The 18,630-nt window shown below is 40.0% G+C and overlaps 1 protein-coding gene and 1 long non-coding RNA gene across 4 annotated transcripts in view; one reads left to right on the top strand and one right to left on the bottom strand.

Moving 5' to 3' along the window:
• Positions 1-6,338: 6,338 nt before the first annotated feature.
• Positions 6,339-8,790, bottom strand: LOC107273233. 3 transcript variants are annotated; one of them, XR_003061524.1, is made up of 4 exons: positions 8,749-8,790; positions 8,394-8,641; positions 6,796-7,143; positions 6,339-6,459 (listed from the first exon to the last, which is right to left on the bottom strand). It is a non-coding gene; the product is annotated as an uncharacterized LOC107273233 (long non-coding RNA). The 3 variants fall into 3 exon arrangements; XR_001539178.2 differs by lacking the exon at positions 8,749-8,790 and having other exon boundaries at positions 6,796-7,478; positions 8,394-8,738; XR_003061523.1 differs by lacking the exon at positions 8,749-8,790 and having other exon boundaries at positions 8,394-8,738.
• A 3,491-nt stretch (positions 8,791-12,281) lies between these two features.
• The window catches only part of LOC107273248 (WD repeat-containing protein 61), a 9,255-nt gene continuing 2,906 nt past the window's right edge, over positions 12,282-18,630 (top strand). Inside the window, exons 1-6 of the mRNA XM_015751248.1 lie at positions 12,282-12,489; positions 12,615-12,724; positions 12,794-12,963; positions 13,916-14,154; positions 16,590-16,683; positions 17,302-17,395. Of these exons, the coding sequence (XP_015606734.1) occupies positions 12,487-12,489; positions 12,615-12,724; positions 12,794-12,963; positions 13,916-14,154; positions 16,590-16,683; positions 17,302-17,395 (710 nt within the window). The 5' untranslated portion in view covers positions 12,282-12,486. The remainder of the gene's footprint in view (positions 12,490-12,614; positions 12,725-12,793; positions 12,964-13,915; positions 14,155-16,589; positions 16,684-17,301; positions 17,396-18,630) is intronic.

Raw genomic sequence — 18,630 nt, 5'->3', positions numbered from 1 at the left:
ATTTGCATTTAGAGATATGGCATGTTATATTGTTTTTTTAAATAGAACATTTTTTGTCGATATAAGAAAATATAGAACGTATTTTTCTAAACATGTGATGCACTTGCGACTGAAATCCATCCAGACACTCCCAAGTTATTAAGGGACTATTAGAGTTTGACAATTTTGCGAAATCGTTTTTTTTTTTCATTTTTCGAAAGTTGTAACGCATTTCCTGCCCTGCGCTCTATCTCTGACCCCAACGTGGCATTCCGCGAATCCCTTGGGCGCCAGGTGCATCCTTGCACCAGCCCGACACATCGGGCCTTTAATTTATAATCCGCGGCACGTCATTTCCGGGAGTCCTCTCGACCGGCTCTTCTCGCTCCCTCTTATTCGCACGTGGTAGAGGGGAATGTGAGAGCGGCGAGTCTTTGCAGGAATCGGTCGGCCTTTCCGAAATAATCGACACGGTGGGATTTCATTTCAACAATAGACATTTATTCCATCCTAGGCAAACGAGTACAGTCTTACGAACACGACTCGATACAATCCTATTAAGGGACGCGGTCGTGGCAGTCGTCTTCTACTTTCCCTGGCGGCTGCAATCTTCTCGCGTGTGAGCATGTGGCGGATCCGTAGCCCCCACTCCGCGTACCGCGCGGCACCAGCGGATACTTCACCCCGGCCGGCGCGCGGCTTCGCTCGGAAATGATAATCGAACTGGACTTACCAGAGCTTTCGGTGCACTCGATCTTCTTCCTAGTCGTACCTGACTTTTTTCCGCTCCCCGTCTCGTTCTCTCTATCTGTCTCGCTCGCTCTCTCGTGGTGGTGCACGCAGTTCCAAAATCGAATCCGGGGGCAAATGCCAAGTCGTCTATTCACTCAAAATCAGTCCAAATCACTTTTCTACCAAAACTCACAAATCTGCTTTTCACTTGCGATAACTCCCGTCACACGGTTCAAAACGAAGTGGCCCCCTTTTCGGCCTTCCGGCCCGACGATTCCCGAAGAATCCCGAGTTCACCCGAACTCGTGCGTAACTCTTCCCTCGGTCCGCTCTTCGTTTTTCGGAGCTCACAGCCCGCCAGTTTCTGGGCGGCGCCGATCTTACGCGAGCCCGCCCGATCTTTGGACTCGGCGTTGCCGGTTTCTCTCCCCGGCTTCCTCTCACCACGAACCTGCGGCGCCGTCGGGATTCTCTCGGCGGCTTTCGTCCGCGGCACGGCTCTCCGTGCGCCTATGCTTTTATGTAACTGGCCGTCGCGCAGACGTACAAAGTTACAACGTATATACAACGTTACAAAGTATATACTGTGACGTGGTAGATTTTACCCTGTCGGGTCCTCGGCGAGAACTGTAGTGATACGCGGGGAAACGCGAATTAGAAAAATAATCCAGGCAAGATGCCACCACCTCAAGGGCCAAAGATGTTACGAATTTTCTATTTCTAATTTTGTTGTTTGGTTTTTGCTATGTCCCATGCCGCGAATATTGTATTCGCGGGCTGGCCGAATCTCGAAAAGAAACAGCGAGGGATCATCGGCGTGGGAGAAACGAGGACGAAAGGCTGAGTGACGTCAGAGTGCCAACGGGACCCTAGCTGCGCGCGCTATAGTTCACCGCACCAATTACCTCGCGACTTGGATCAACTCTACGCACGATATCACCCAAGCTAAATGAACTGGTCTACGTGTACCGAGTAACTAGCAGGGAGCTATTACTCATTCCGCGTGACAGAGACCTACGAAGGACGGAGCACCTGCAACGCACCACAACCCGTGACGGAGGCCCACCGCTATCGACGAAAGGAACGAAGACTCGCGAACTGGGAATCCGGGGACGCCTGGTGAACCGTTGCGAATTCCTATGGGACGACGGAGCCATCGCGGGACAGCCTGTAATCGCTGTTCCCGAATTGTATGAACTATAGCGAAAACGCATTTTGAATTATAGCGCGTGGTGCCACATTGAAGATTTCTGATTGGGGCCGAAAGACCAATCAGAAGTGGTTGCAAATAACGGAGAGGATGATAGTCTCCGGTGCTGCCGATTACGAACGAAAGGGAAGGCGAATTCCTTCTTCTTACCTGGACTGTCGACAACGCGAGTCGTGTTATTTTTCGGGGTTAAACTCTGCGGAAAATCCGGACTTTGTCCGAGGCCGCGTCTACGGGCTTATTTCTCCAGAATAAAGAGACGTAGAGATTTCGGTAAGCGATTTGTTGTTTTTGTGAGCGACGAAATCTCGTAAGCACGTTTTGTACGTTTTGAGTTGTGCCTGTAAACACGTGGGAGATGTTCCCACTTGTAGAATCGCGTTCGTTTAGAGTACGAGATTCCGCCGACTGACAAAGGACTGTGTTCGCGTAAATGTGTTGCCCATAGTGGACATATTTATCGCGCGTTTTGTGAATCGATTCGAGTATGAATGTGTTTGAATAATTGGTTCTCACGGCAAAAGTTGAGTGTTTGATCTCCGAAATACATTGTATCGTGTTTAAGTGAGGGACGTGTTGCCGAGAGTTGCAAGAAGCGGTCCTTGAGGTCGTATTTTCAAAGTATCGCGATTAGATCGCGTTAGATTGTAGAATCGACTCAGATATTGAGATAGTATGTGATTGAAACAGATCTCGAAATGTCCGGAAGTTTGTATTGAATTTGAAATGTCGAAAATATAGCGAAATGTTCGAACGTATGTATTGTAACGTTCCACCCTTATACCCCTCTATCCTCCATCCTTTTTCCTTCCTAATCATCCATTCTCGATGATGGATTCGTCAAGAGCCCCACATAAGAGTGTATAGCGCACTGTGGATATGCATAACAGTATCTGAGAGAACTCCTCAAATCCTAGAATTCCTCAATAATCCTATCGACCTCTGACAGCGACGCCGATAAAGGAAAGGGAATATAGGACCTTTAAATCTCTAATATTGCGTAATTCCCTTGAATCTAGTCACAGCGACAGTCATGAGGAAATAATATTAGAAATTATTACATTTAATTCTCTTATAATCTGAAAGACAGTCGACCGACTGAAATCAAAACAAACAAGTGCCCAGACGCTATATCCAATTAGTCAAATCAAGTAATAAATCAAAATATTGAATCCAAAAAGCGACGTCAACACCTCGGGAGGATAAAAATCGTTATCCCCACTAGATTTAACGTATTCCTATCGAGGATATAAGCAGCGGCTTCCTCGATAGGAGAATCTGTCGTGTCTGTCTAGACGAATCAACCAGACCCTTATAAACCACAAGACGACAAGAAGCAAGTAAAGATTTGTAAAGTACAAATTATTAGGAAGCTAGGAGAAAACCAGTCCTCTATTCCAGAACGAACCAGTGAACAGTATTGTACTGCAAACTGTGGGAACTCATCCTCGGCAGTTCCTGATCTTGGAAAGTATTGTGTCTCCACTCTGTATCAGGAAATCTGCCATCCTTGTAGATATTCTGCATCGAAAGCATTGTGCTGTAGCTGTCAGAAATCGACCACAACATAACAACCACATTCCTTAAAAAGCTCAGCTCCCAATATCATTGTGATTAGTAGCTGTCTGAGCCTGACCTATCTTCAAAATAAGGGATTCAGCAAACGTGGTTCATTGTGATCTCCTTGTGGTACTGAATCATTATCATCCGTATCAACAGCTGGCCCACAGTCTTTGGACGCATTGTACAATCTGCTGTATTGTGGCTCCAGCTACCTCTTTCCATTCCAAAAGGATAATAGAGACACGTAAACAAAAACACTTCTTGTCGCCTACGGTACGAGTATCAAACGAGAGACAATTATAAAGTGTGTGAATGCGTGTGAGAGAAACAAAATAGATTATTAAGGATACCTAGTCTGTAATTTATAGGACAATATATCATTATCTTTTTATTTTAAAAACTCCAGTGTCTAATTGTTTCTGAAGACGCCTGTCCAGTGCACAAACCCTACAAAAAGTCTCGTGATTCCTAAGGCTCCAAAATCACGAAACGTCTCAGTATGGAATTTCGGAAAAGTCGAAATGTATCACATCATACGAAAGTATTTATTAATGTCGAAGATTATCGCCGCCTCCGCCGAGGGAGGTTAATTTTTCCACAACTTGTGAAATTTCCGTCGGTATGTACGACCGTAGTTATTGACGTGTGTGAATTTGACTGCGCGGAATAGATTGCGAAATGTTCGTAGGAATATATTATGATACGAGTTATAAAATTGATATTGTCATCATTTTTGGTTTTAGACCCTCACAACTTAGATGAGTGACTTTATTGTTTTAGTTGCGATCTTATTGGGTCCGTTATTTATTTGTCAAAATTGTTAGTTGGATTTTTTTTGTACCCGCGTGGTCGCGTCCGAAGTTGACGCATGATCGATTTTGTTATTGTTGACCCAAACAGCCGAAGTATTATTTTATTGGAGTGGTCCTTACTCTCGAAGATCCCCGACATTTCCGCTGAGCTGAGTTAACCAATGGAGGCACGAACGAACGAATCGAACTGAAGTATACGTGGTTTCCGTTTTGGAACCTGGCACCCAACAATACCGTAGGTATTTTGAGTTTAGTATGTGTTAGCCCCGGGTTGCCTGGAACGCGAAGGAATCGCGTAAGTTGTGCGCCGGTCTGTCTCCGCTCAGTCATCTCCCGACGAGGCTTGATTGCGAATTTTACACAATACATGTAATATGGTTGAGTAAAAATTTCAAAACGATCGGAGCAGTGTAAGTATATTTTTCAGCGTCCTTTACATAAGTACCTTAGCGCGCGTACCTGAGCGCCGAGCGCGCCTACATGCTTTCCGTCGGTCTAACAAGGGGAGGGCGCGACGTTGGTCACACGGATTTCGGAGTTCTTTTGGGGTAGGAAAGTACTTTGTAATAACAATCCACAGGCCAATCGGCAGGACCTAACGCGGATCCGTTTTCGAAAATAACCGATTTGAAAATCGCAGCACTCTTCATATACCTGCACCGTTGCTAATATTTTCGAGAAGGCGGCGTAACTCGGTGCCAGCGCGCCTGACTACCACCCGAGAGGCCAGGGTTCAATTGCCGACCGCAAATAGATTTTTTTTTAATATTAATTCATTTTTTTACTACCCAACAGCCCATATTTATCTATCAACAATTTTATCAATTTACGTACGAAATGAGTGGATTGGAACACTATTATTTTTCATTATCAAACACTAATTTATTACAAAATGTTATAAAGATTCACAGGGTATTTTGGTTTACAATTATTGTTTATTAGTCGCTATCACTGTTGTTTTCTGTACAGCCATTGCATCTATTCGGATAGTAGTTATCATAAAAGCATGAAAAACATAAATTGTTTTCAAACCACGCACATGTTATGAATGCAACGTCGTCGCACTTACAATGTTTTTGGAAAGCGACAGAAGAAAGCATATTTCGTTTTCATTTACAAATATAACTCTTTCTTCAATCAATTTGGCGGCAAAAAAATCTATTTGTGGTCGAGAATCGAACCCTGGCCGCTCAGGTGGTAGTCAGGCGCGCTGCCACCGAGCTACGCCGCCTTCTCGAAAATATTAGCAACGGTGCAGGTATATGAACTGCTGCGTTTTTCAAACCAGTTTTTTTCCAAAACGGCTCCGCGTTGGTTCCTGCCGATTGGCCCGTAGATTGTTACTACTAAGTACTTTCCTACCCCAAAAGAACTCCGAAATCCGTGTAACCAACGTCGCACCATCCCCTTGTAAGCCCCCTTTTATACTTTTATTTACTGTAACAGCTGCTCCTTTATTGTATATGATGTACTGTCAGGTATATTTTTGAAATCTAACCGTTATAAGTATAGTTGAGCACTGTTTCAAAGCAGTATACGCTCAGAATTTGTACGAACAACATCAAGTAAATCAGCCTAAAAATTGAAGAAATCAAGAAATACGAGTTTCGATGTGCACATCGAACAAACGTCAGGATATAATATCTTGAACTTTTTCAAGGTATGTTTATTACAAAAGTATGTAAAGTGTAAAGATTGTGATTGTGATGATGCAGGCATTGCAGATTAATTGTAGGTAAGCATTTTTCATGATTTTTCATTTAAAAAAAACTTTGAACGCGATTTTCTCGAAACACCATTTTTGAAATTGGTCTCCACGAGATCTCAAAAACTACTTGACTGATCCTTATGAAATTTAAATCACATATTCTACATATATATTCCTAGAAACTAACGCTCTACGAAGTTAAAATTTTGATTTTTAAGGGGGAATATACATCTGAAAACGAAAAAAAAAAGGTAATTTTCGAGAATTTTTTTCACGGAAACTATTGGAACTATCGGGTCGGGGCTTTTTCTAATTAAAAATATACACTTTCAAGAACGTTTTTAATTTTTTTTTTATTTAAAAATGTTGCAAATTGACGGAGTAGTGATGTCGTCTACGGACTGTCGTAAAAAAATCGGCCATTTCGGTATCCACTGGCGTTTCGTCCAAATCATCTGAAACAAAAAAATCAAACAGGATATTAAAATAGATACTATTATCTTATCTTTGTCATACTTAATTTTAAGAATATCAATTTTTGACAAAATGGCGGACGCTTGAACTCAATCTAGCCATTTTCATGCAAAAATTCGTTCATATTTTGCCAAGAAAAAAAAAACTAAGAATCGGGGAAAAAATCCTATGACAAAGACTATATAATTATGTATAAGATAACCACAACAAATTTCAAGTTAATCGGTTCAGTGGTTTTCGAGATATTTTGGGTACCGATTTGAAAAACTTTGTTGAAAATTGGTCGATGGATAAATCATGAAATTTGTTTAACTTACACAAAGTCATCAATACCAGGTCCATAATATAGGTTCTCCGAAGTGGAAGGTACGCCCATATCGTCTACCTAGGTCTTCTGGCACTGGAACATCTCGTGTAGTCTTCAATTTTTTGGCACTGGTACTAACATTCGATTCCGTTCTTTTTGCGTCGTATCGATTTTTAGGCGCCATTTTCTTTTTTTTTTTGCGACCCTCTGCAATTCACTCGATTTGTGACTTTCTCGAGAACCTTTACTTCTTTCCACCTTTACTCCTGTATACTTTTATTCACAAATGAAGGCTTCGATACTTGCTCTATGGCACAGCTACACGGACGGAAAGCTACTGACGAAGCACGCAAAATTTCTGTCAGGATAACCGTTATGTTTAAAGTAGTCAACCCAGACAGGCTATGCAGGACCAATAAAATACTGATATACAAAAAAAAAACACAATAGGCACAATAAGACCGAATGGACGGCGCCGTACTACCTGTATGACCCGACACGGCGCGGCGCCGGTCCTACGAACGCATGTACTATTTGGGCTATAACTTTGTCATTTTTTGGAATTTTTACTTAAATTTCTCACCAGACATTCTTAACATATAACACTTGGAGAAAATGTAAAAATTGAAAAATTGATTTTTTGGACCCTGCCAGGTGTATATACCCCCTTAATATCTTTTTTGTGCAAAAAAACTGAAAAAAAAACGTGATTTTCATCTTACTACAAGCTCTAGTGGATAATATCTTATTGTATAAAACTTGAAAACAATTCATTATGAGCCAAAGAAAGAGGACCTTTATCAATTAAAGAACTATGACAAAACTGAAAGATTTATTATTAGAATAACATGAAATAAAATTGAACTAAACCTTTAAACAAGTGCAAATAAAAAATGCTTAACCTTTAAATGCATGTTGCTGTCAAATTGCAATATACTATTCAAATGACCTCAAACTCATCAATATGTGCTCAATGCATGCCGTTATAGAATTATCACGACCACAGTAATATATTTTATCGAGTAGTAACACCTATTTTTCTTTTGTGAATGTCAAATGTCACTTTTGCTTTGACAAAGTGAAGATTCTTAGAAATTTATTGAATATCAGAGTTGCAGTTTTGTTTTGCTGTGTAATAAACCAAAAGTCTAAGGTAAGTACATTCAATAATATAATATTTTTATGTGATAACTCATCTGTTTTTTGGTACAGATATTAGTTTTGAAAAATTGTTTTAGATTTTATTGGAAATTTTGTTTATTTTGATGTTGTAAATCTGCAACTGTATGCATTTACTATAGAATCTGCTTGCTTACATTATAAATCATGCATATAAGGGTTAAGACAAACCTGCTGATGATGCTGAACCCAGTTCTTGAGGAGAAATGGATAAATAGAGAGAATGGGAAATACATTAAGCAAATCTAATAAAATCGTAAAAGCATCCAATGATCTTATGTGTAAAGCATCATTTAACAACAATTATCATAAAAAGCATTTACAGCTGTATTATTGTGGTCTTAAACAACTGTTATATACTCTGAGGTGGACATATTAACCTTCAAATGGAAGAAGTAAAAACATATAACTTCACAAGAAATTACTTACCATGCTTTTGCAATGAACCGTATGTTCTCATATGATCATGGATCATCTGCCGAAAGAACGAATTCCTGTATACTTGAAGTCCTTAACGAATACGCTGATTGTTTACGACGGTCCAATACAAATCAGAAAAATGCGTAGGTTTTGGAAGAATTCACACATACAAATCCTGGGTGTAGTCTTCAATTTCCTAACCACTAAACCCCGTTTTCTTCAACGCCACTCAATACATCAGAGATCAGTAGGGAGCACTGAAATATACGTACAGAGATGAGTAGGGAGCAGAGATGAGTGGGGAGATGCACAACAGAGATGAGTGGGGAGATGCACAACGCTATGGTTTTAGGCACGGTCTTACCAGAGATGAGTAGGGAGATTGCCAATGAGCCTGTTGTTGGTGATCGCAATTTTTCTTTGGTTTCGGCGCGCCACCTTAGCGGAGGGCCCTCGAAGCAGTTCCACGTTTTTGATTGGTCGTGTATATATAGTAATACTACGCGTGATAATCTGGAGCTGTGTTTTGGCGCGTCGACGCGCCAAAACACAGCTCCAGATTATCACGCGTAGTATTACTATATATACACGACCAATCAAAAACGTGGAACTAGGTCGAGAGTCTCGTTCAGGTGGCGCGTCGACGCGCCAAAACACAGCTCCAGATTATCACGCGTAGTATTACTATATATACACGACCAATCAAAAACGTGGAACTAGGTCGAGAGTCTCGTTCAGGTGGCGCGTCGACGCGCCAAAACACAGCTCCAGATTATCACGCGTAGTATTACTATATATACACGACCAATCAAAAACGTGGAACTAGGTCGAGAGTCTCGTTCAGGTGGCGCGTCGACGCGCCAAAACACAGCTCCAGATTATCACGCGTAGTATTACTATATATACACGACCAATCAAAAACGTGGAACTAGGTCGAGAGTCTCGTTCAGGTGGCGCGTCGACGCGCCAAAACACAGCTCCAGATTATCACGCGTAGTATTACTATATATACACGACCAATCAAAAACGTGGAACTAGGTCGAGAGTCTCGTTCAGGTGGCGCGTCGACGCGCCAAAACACAGCTCCAGATTATCACGCGTAGTATTACTATATATACACGACCAATCAAAAACGTGGAACTAGGTCGAGAGTCTCGTTCAGGTGGCGCGTCGACGCGCCAAAACACAGCTCCAGATTATCACGCGTAGTATTACTATATATACACGACCAATCAAAAACGTGGAACTAGGTCGAGAGTCTCGTTCAGGTGGCGCGTCGACGCGCCAAAACACAGCTCCAGATTATCACGCGTAGTATTACTATATATACACGACCAATCAAAAACGTGGAACTAGGTCGAGAGTCTCGTTCAGGTGGCGCGTCGACGCGCCAAAACACAGCTCCAGATTATCACGCGTAGTATTACTATATATACACGACCAATCAAAAACGTGGAACTAGGTCGAGAGTCTCGTTCAGGTGGCGCGTCGACGCGCCAAAACACAGCTCCAGATTATCACGCGTAGTATTACTATATATACACGACCAATCAAAAACGTGGAACTAGGTCGAGAGTCTCGTTCAGGTGGCGCGTCGACGCGCCAAAACACAGCTCCAGATTATCACGCGTAGTATTACTATATATACACGACCAATCAAAAACGTGGAACTAGGTCGAGAGTCTCGTTCAGGTGGCGCGTCGACGCGCCAAAACACAGCTCCAGATTATCACGCGTAGTATTACTATATATACACGACCAATCAAAAACGTGGAACTAGGTCGAGAGTCTCGTTCAGGTGGCGCGTCGACGCGCCAAAACACAGCTCCAGATTATCACGCGTAGTATTACTATATATACACGACCAATCAAAAACGTGGAACTAGGTCGAGAGTCTCGTTCAGGTGGCGCGTCGACGCGCCAAAACACAGCTCCAGATTATCACGCGTAGTATTACTATATATACACGACCAATCAAAAACGTGGAACTAGGTCGAGAGTCTCGTTCAGGTGGCGCGTCGACGCGCCAAAACACAGCTCCAGATTATCACGCGTAGTATTACTATATATACACGACCAATCAAAAACGTGGAACTAGGTCGAGAGTCTCGTTCAGGTGGCGCGTCGACGCGCCAAAACACAGCTCCAGATTATCACGCGTAGTATTACTATATATACACGACCAATCAAAAACGTGGAACTAGGTCGAGAGTCTCGTTCAGGTGGCGCGTCGACGCGCCAAAACACAGCTCCAGATTATCACGCGTAGTATTACTATATATACACGACCAATCAAAAACGTGGAACTAGGTCGAGAGTCTCGTTCAGGTGGCGCGTCGACGCGCCAAAACACAGCTCCAGATTATCACGCGTAGTATTACTATATATACACGACCAATCAAAAACGTGGAACTAGGTCGAGAGTCTCGTTCAGGTGGCGCGTCGACGCGCCAAAACACAGCTCCAGATTATCACGCGTAGTATTACTATATATACACGACCAATCAAAAACGTGGAACTAGGTCGAGAGTCTCGTTCAGGTGGCGCGTCGACGCGCCAAAACACAGCTCCAGATTATCACGCGTAGTATTACTATATATACACGACCAATCAAAAACGTGGAACTAGGTCGAGAGTCTCGTTCAGGTGGCGCGTCGACGCGCCAAAACACAGCTCCAGATTATCACGCGTAGTATTACTATATATACACGACCAATCAAAAACGTGGAACTAGGTCGAGAGTCTCGTTCAGGTGGCGCGTCGACGCGCCAAAACACAGCTCCAGATTATCACGCGTAGTATTACTATATATACACGACCAATCAAAAACGTGGAACTAGGTCGAGAGTCTCGTTCAGGTGGCGCGTCGACGCGCCAAAACACAGCTCCAGATTATCACGCGTAGTATTACTATATATACACGACCAATCAAAAACGTGGAACTAGGTCGAGAGTCTCGTTCAGGTGGCGCGTCGACGCGCCAAAACACAGCTCCAGATTATCACGCGTAGTATTACTATATATACACGACCAATCAAAAACGTGGAACTAGGTCGAGAGTCTCGTTCAGGTGGCGCGTCGACGCGCCAAAACACAGCTCCAGATTATCACGCGTAGTATTACTATATATACACGACCAATCAAAAACGTGGAACTAGGTCGAGAGTCTCGTTCAGGTGGCGCGTCGACGCGCCAAAACACAGCTCCAGATTATCACGCGTAGTATTACTATATATACACGACCAATCAAAAACGTGGAACTAGGTCGAGAGTCTCGTTCAGGTGGCGCGTCGACGCGCCAAAACACAGCTCCAGATTATCACGCGTAGTATTACTATATATACACGACCAATCAAAAACGTGGAACTAGGTCGAGAGTCTCGTTCAGGTGGCGCGTCGACGCGCCAAAACACAGCTCCAGATTATCACGCGTAGTATTACTATATATACACGACCAATCAAAAACGTGGAACTGCTTCGAGGGCCCTCCGCTAAGGTGGCGCGCCGAAACCAGAGAAAGATTGCCTTCACCAAAAACAGGCTCATTGGCAATCTCCCTACTCATCTCTGCCAGTACCTGCTTACTTCACTTGCATTTATTATGCTATTTTCACGTCAGTACAAAAAGGAAACTAGCGACGCTAGTGGTACAGAAAGAAAATGTAATGTGGTAAATATTAGTGCCAGGTTTTGTCAATTTTCTCATTTGAGTTCGTGCTCCTAACGGACAAAATTGTGGTTGACGAAATTTGACTTAGATCGGGTTCTAAATTTCACCACAAGCGTCTCTGTAAACTTTTGAGACTGGCGTGAAGTAACCGTTTGAAGATAGAGTGAAGTGAACATAGAGAAACGATTTGAAATAGATCGTGTGACAACCTCGTACACGAGGTGAGTGAGACAGTCGTGCGCTCGCCGGGTTACCTTCAAATATAGGTGTCGCGTTCCAGTGTACCTATACTTCAGTGGCGTTGTGTGTATGCGCAACTAGTTAAGAAAATCCAAACATGGCGTGTAATGCAGTGTAATGTGAATAATATTTTTAACCATATGCAAATAATAAATATATCCTATCGACCGATATTTTTCTTATTTTATAAGGATGGTAAGCTTTTCTCATATTGGTAAAGATTATTGGAGCAGATTTTCCGTTAATGTGAAGGAAGGCCGGTATTTTCGAGTCTGCATTAATTTTTTACGTTTATACATATTTTATTAATATTGTTTCAGTACTCCTTAGTGCATAAAACTGAAAATGCTCATGAAGACAGCATTTGGACATGTGCATGGGGCTGTTTAAAAGAACAGAAAAATTCTGAACCCAATAATGAGGACTCCAGGTTGAAAAAATATAATGTATACAAATCATTCTTTATTATATATTATTAATAATAACATCGTATTTACAGAGATTCTATACATTCTGGTCAAAGAGAATCACTTGAGTACATAGTGACTGGTTCAGTAGATGATTCTGTGAAAGTATGGGAGCAGAAAGATTCAAATTTAAAATTGAAATACAAACCTTCAGGTCATTCACTTGGAGTAGTATCTGTAGCTATAAATTCCGATGGATCGAGTAAGTCATATGGTTTTACTTTTCTTACTATAAATTCATTTATATATTATATAGCAGGTTATTCAGAAACATTGTACTTGATTAAGAGTTTACTGTAGTATTCGGATGGAATCACTTTATTTGATGTAATACTTCCAAACAACTGTATGTATTAGCTATATAGTATTTAAATGTGTAAAAAAAGGATATATCTTTGAATAAGTAACAATTCAATTCACCATCAATTACATGGTCTTGCTACCTCCTTTGCTGTCCATTTCACATTTCCATTGTATTAGTTGCAAGTGGCAAACTGTCGAAGATTATTCCTTAACTTATAAATTCTAAGTTTAGTGATGGTCATGGCACGTTGTTCAATTGATGAAAGCATTGTTTAATTATACATGAAGATCATATTTTGCAGAATTTCCTTGAGGATGTCAACCATGTGGCGAAATAAATAAAGATAATTGTTATTTTTTAGTAAAATATGATGAAGTTCTCTAAAGGAACTATAATGTTGTAGAAGTCTTTGTCGTTTATATGACTGCTTGGTGAATATCCTGAGGGAACGAATCCAAAACATGTTCTTCATGTACAATAAATCAACACTTTCATCAATTGAAAAACAATAGATACAATAAATAAAACGTATGGCCATAACACGTATAATTCATGTATTATGGTATAGTCTGCAACAGTTTACTGTTTTTAATAAATACTGTGGAAATATGGAACAAACAGTTTGCAGTAACAATTAGATCAACTCTAAAAGAGTGATTTTATGCACACTCAATACTGGATTCTCTCTTAATCTCTGTACTGAGAGACTCTGTATATCCGATATCATGGTAATTCATGGCTACTGGCTAAAAGAAAAATTCCTGTTAACAATAACTTAAAGTTTTTAGTTTACATTATTACAATTATGCATATACTTCTCAGTAATTCTTTATCTCGAATTGATTTTCAGAATGTGCTTCTAGTTCACTTGACTCTAGTCTAAGGTTATGGAATTTGGCAACTGGAGAGAAAATATCTAATATTGAAGTAGGACCTGTGGATATCTGGACAGTGGTTTTTTCACCAGATGATAAATTTATTGTATCAGGAAGTCATGCTGGCAAAATACACTTATATGGTACTGAAAGTGGTAAACAAGAACAAACATTGGATACTAGAGGTGGAAAGTTTACTTTGAGTGTGGCTTACGTAAGTGTTTTATTTTTTTTAATCATCGTAATGAATTATTTAGTTTATATGATGTATATTTGAAATTTTTCTGCATCAAGGTTAAGCAAAATATTCCAATGTTCTTAAGGCAAATGTGGACCTCTCATTATCATGCGTCTACAGGGATCGCTATTATTTACCAGAACGCCGGTTATATTCGCTGAGTAGCACCCATCTCTACACGAGACAACTGTACATGGTTGTTAATAGTAAAATATAATTCTAGACTACCCGATTCTACACAGAGTAATGTGAGATCACGATTTCTCGGACCGCTTGATTTGATAATTGTTTATGGTTGTATTTTTTACGAGGAACAAAATAGTGTATGCGGCTCATTGTGCTAACCGCTTTAATTTCCGTGACATGGAATGTTTTAAATTGCAATTTACACTAGCGAAAGCAACTGATCCTTGAACCTAAATGAATGATTAGAAATGGTGTGGCCCATCACAGTCTTAGAATAATATGTTGGACTCGCTCGCCAACAATTTTTTTTTAACTGAATACCATTAGGATTAGTAACAATGTAGAACACTGGTTTGAAATTGCTCTATTTTTAAACTAAAGGTGCTAACATAATAATTATTGGACTAATCTTTTCCAAGTCAAAGATGATACCAAGAACAACTGTCCGACTAAAAAACGCTTTGGAAACCAAAGTATTATTTAAAAGTTAGTATTATTTATTTGTGACTTTAACACTGCATATCTCGAAAACTACAGCAGTTAGTGCAATGAGCCTCATATATATTTTTTTTCTCATAAAACATAAAATCTTCACAAAAAGCACTGTTCATCAATTACACAAAATTGAAGCCTTCCGATAAAATGTCTTTCCTTACAATTACAATAAACAATTGTGAAATCAAGGGAACGGAAATCGTAATTTCCCCGTGTTTGGTGTAGAATTAACCACGTAGAGTTATTCCGTGTAGAACTGGGCTGCTCCCCTTGTATTCCTGTTGCCTCTGGCAGTTGTCAGTACATCGGAAACTTCCGCCTAGCTGTACGACTGTACCTGGCACGACCTACTGCTGCAAGCAACAGTAACGCAAGCGGCGCTTGGGTAGCTGCCCAACCCGAGTAAAGTGTAAACGAAATTTGTAAATATCAAGATTTTGTCAGAGATTCTTTCCCAAACTGGAATTCAGTTTATATTCCGCAATATGAACAAGCATTTTGAGACCACTTTTGCAACAATCAACCCACAACTGAAATAGTAATCAAATATAAAAATATATTAAGTAATATTTTAAAAGATTTATTTAATACTAGCAAATAGTAATTAGGGCACTTATGAGGCTGGAAAGGGGGAAACTTTGCATCCAAAAATCTTCACAAAAAGCACTGTTCATCAATTACACAAAATTGAAGCCTTCCGATAAAATGTCTTTCCTTACAAAGCCGAATTTTGAAATTATTTTTTAGACAATATATAAAATATAACTGAATACCGAAAATAACCGCCTACGTATCTGTCATGGCGACTGGACAATGTTTTTGGTGTTCCCTCTCAAGTGGCACAAAGACAACTTATTGATGTCTTAAAGACATTCGAAGAACATTAACAGTAGATTTTCAGTATTATAAAAGTTATTTTTTTCATTACAAAATAAATATCTAACGTCATCCCCTTCCCGCAAAAAATAGCTTTTGGAATATTTCAAAAAGATAACTATTTGTCAATCTTTTGACAACTTTTCTGTCATCCCAAAAAAGTGTTACATAGACAACATTTAATCATAAAATTGATGACTTTTGGTTGTCTTTAAAATATTATCTATTATGACGATCCTTTATAATGTCATTTCAATAACTTTTTTAGTATGCTATTTCACCAACATTATTTTGGTATACTTTTGATATCTCTTTAAAGTTAAGTTTTTTTCATAATTGCTTTTGTTATTTGTTTATCAACTATTCGACTAACCGAAAAGTTAACTTGTAAGAAGGTGACTTAAAGATATCAAAAATGAATATGTGCCACTTGGACTAGTCAACACTCATCGTACTGTTGCATAGAGCTACCCATGGAAATAGGAAAGGGGGCATGCAGGGAAAGTTTTACATCTATGAACTTTACACAATATCATTGGAAATTGCTTTCGTATAACCAATCGCGAGATTTTTGGGTGTGAATTTCCCTCGCTCCCAACCTCGTCCATGTAACGGCTCATCCATACACATAGCGTGTTCCATTCCTCCCCTTAAGTATTTTCCTAATATGTTTCACAAAAGAAGTTAAAGTAGACATGTAATATTATAAAAGTCTTGCTAATTCTGAAGATGCCATCACATTAATATTTTCTGAAAACTATAATGCTGGTCTCAACGATATTTGAATTAAACTGTGATTTTAGGGAAAATTAAAGTGATTCTTGTGTAATATAATGTTTTGTATGTTAATCCAGAGTCCTGATGGTAAATACATTGCAAGCGGTGCAATAGATGGAATTATTAATATATTTGACGTCGCTTATGGAAAAGTACTACGAACGTTAGAAGGTGAAATTATAAATAAATATACAGGGTGTTCCGAAACTACCTGACCCGGTGGGTATGGCGGTGTTCGGGAGGCTTCACTGATCATGAAAATGACCTTCTTTTTGTCCGGAAGGTCATAGTTTTTAAATGGGAGCAGGTCAGAGTTGACCTATCAGAGGGAGGCGTGCCGAGCAACTGGACCATTTACTCGCGCGTTACCGAGTGTGTCATTTTGAGGGATAATTTTTATTTTTTTTCTCAAAATATTTTTTTAATCAGAAATCACAGATTTCTTTTAGTGAAAAACCACGACGAATGCGTCGCGACGCGCTGATTGTCATCGGTAGCATTGTTACTACGAAGCGGCGAATCATTCTCTAAATGAGTATGGATGTACATATACATATATACAGGGTGTTCCGAAACTACCTGACCCGGTGGGTATGGTGGTGTTCGGGAGGCTTCACTGATCACGAAAATGACCTTCCGGACAAAAAGAAGGTCATTTTCGTGATCAGTGAAGCCTCCCGAACACCACCATACCCACCGGGTCAGGTAGTTTCGGAACACCCTGTATATACATATACAGTTACTACATTTTTACGTGAACATTTCTGTCAAGACTTTCACTTTTTACAGGTCATGCGATGCCAATTAGATCTTTATGTTTTTCACCTGATTCACAATTACTTCTCACGGCATCCGACGATGGACATATGAAATTATATGACGTGTAAGTTGTTAATTTTAAGGATCTTTTTGATCGTGACAAAATTTTATTTCGCCTCAAACGTTGAACATAAAAAGGCCGAATTTCTTTTGTAATTATGGTTGCTACTCACAAGGAAAAGCCTTGTGTCCAGGTGTTCCGCTCCGTAGTTTCTTGTATCTAGGGGTCGGGCGTGGAAGTCCAGGGTGTCCAGGTGTTCCGCTCCGTAGTTTCTTGTATCTAGGTGTCGGACGTAGAAGTCCACAGCGTTCTAGAAAAGTGTGCAACGAGCGACACTCTGGCGCTTCGCTCAAACTATAGTATCCTTTATGTTCGTCGCACGGCCTGAGGTCTGTAAATAATCCAGTACACTCTTCTCTCTTACGTTTACCACGCGGCTTCAACAAGCTGGACACCAGTAACGGCGTTTATATGCATTCTAGATTACATTTTCTTTAAAAATTTGTATATATCTGTATGCATTTCTAAGGGACTTACAAATTATATTTATATGCCACTAAACATTTTCGACAACGCAATATATTTTTCGGATTAGCGACATCATAATGCATTAACATTTTATATCTGTGAAAATATAGATTTCAGTGCTTAGAGCTTCTATGTCCCGTTGAGCAACAAAAATTTATGATATCCCCCAAAAAAACACTTACGTAAAAACCTACGCCAAGTACAGAAGTGCTGTGTATTTCTCAAATAAAAAGTATTGATATTAGATTATTGAGGCCAAGTACATCAGTAAGTACATGTTTGCCTATTATATGATCTAGCACTGTCCCATCATTTTAATTGCATTTTCAAAATTTCCTATAATGTTTTCGCTACTGTTTTACATTACTACTGCTTTTCGTAGGTGATTATGATTTAATGGTCATTTAGTAATTATTAAAACTTTAGGTGATTCCTTATCGAGTACTACTTGGCAGGTCCGTGCATTTCTTGACATAAATTTGCGTCCATTATGCCAGTCATCAAATTCAAAATCAGTGTCAAATTTCTATATACTAGAGCATATTAACAATACTTCGTCAAAAATAATAACGGTAAAAGCTTAATAATAAACATATGGTTTTAGAATACTATTAGTACATACGTATAAAGTAAGTAATTTGGAATTCCTGGCACGGACTCGCCAAGTAGTACTCGATAAGGAATCACCTAAAGTTTTAATAATTAATAAATGACCATTAAATCATAATCAACTACGGGAAGCAGTAGTAATGTAAAACAGTAGCGAAACA

The sequence above is a fragment of the Cephus cinctus genome, unplaced genomic scaffold, assembly GCF_000341935.2.
Source record: "Cephus cinctus unplaced genomic scaffold, Ccin1 Ccin1_scaffold0088, whole genome shotgun sequence".
NCBI classification, from domain to species: Eukaryota; Metazoa; Arthropoda; class Insecta; order Hymenoptera; family Cephidae; genus Cephus; species Cephus cinctus.
Note: the sequence above shows the minus strand (reverse complement) of the source record. Positions and strands in the feature narration are given on the sequence as shown.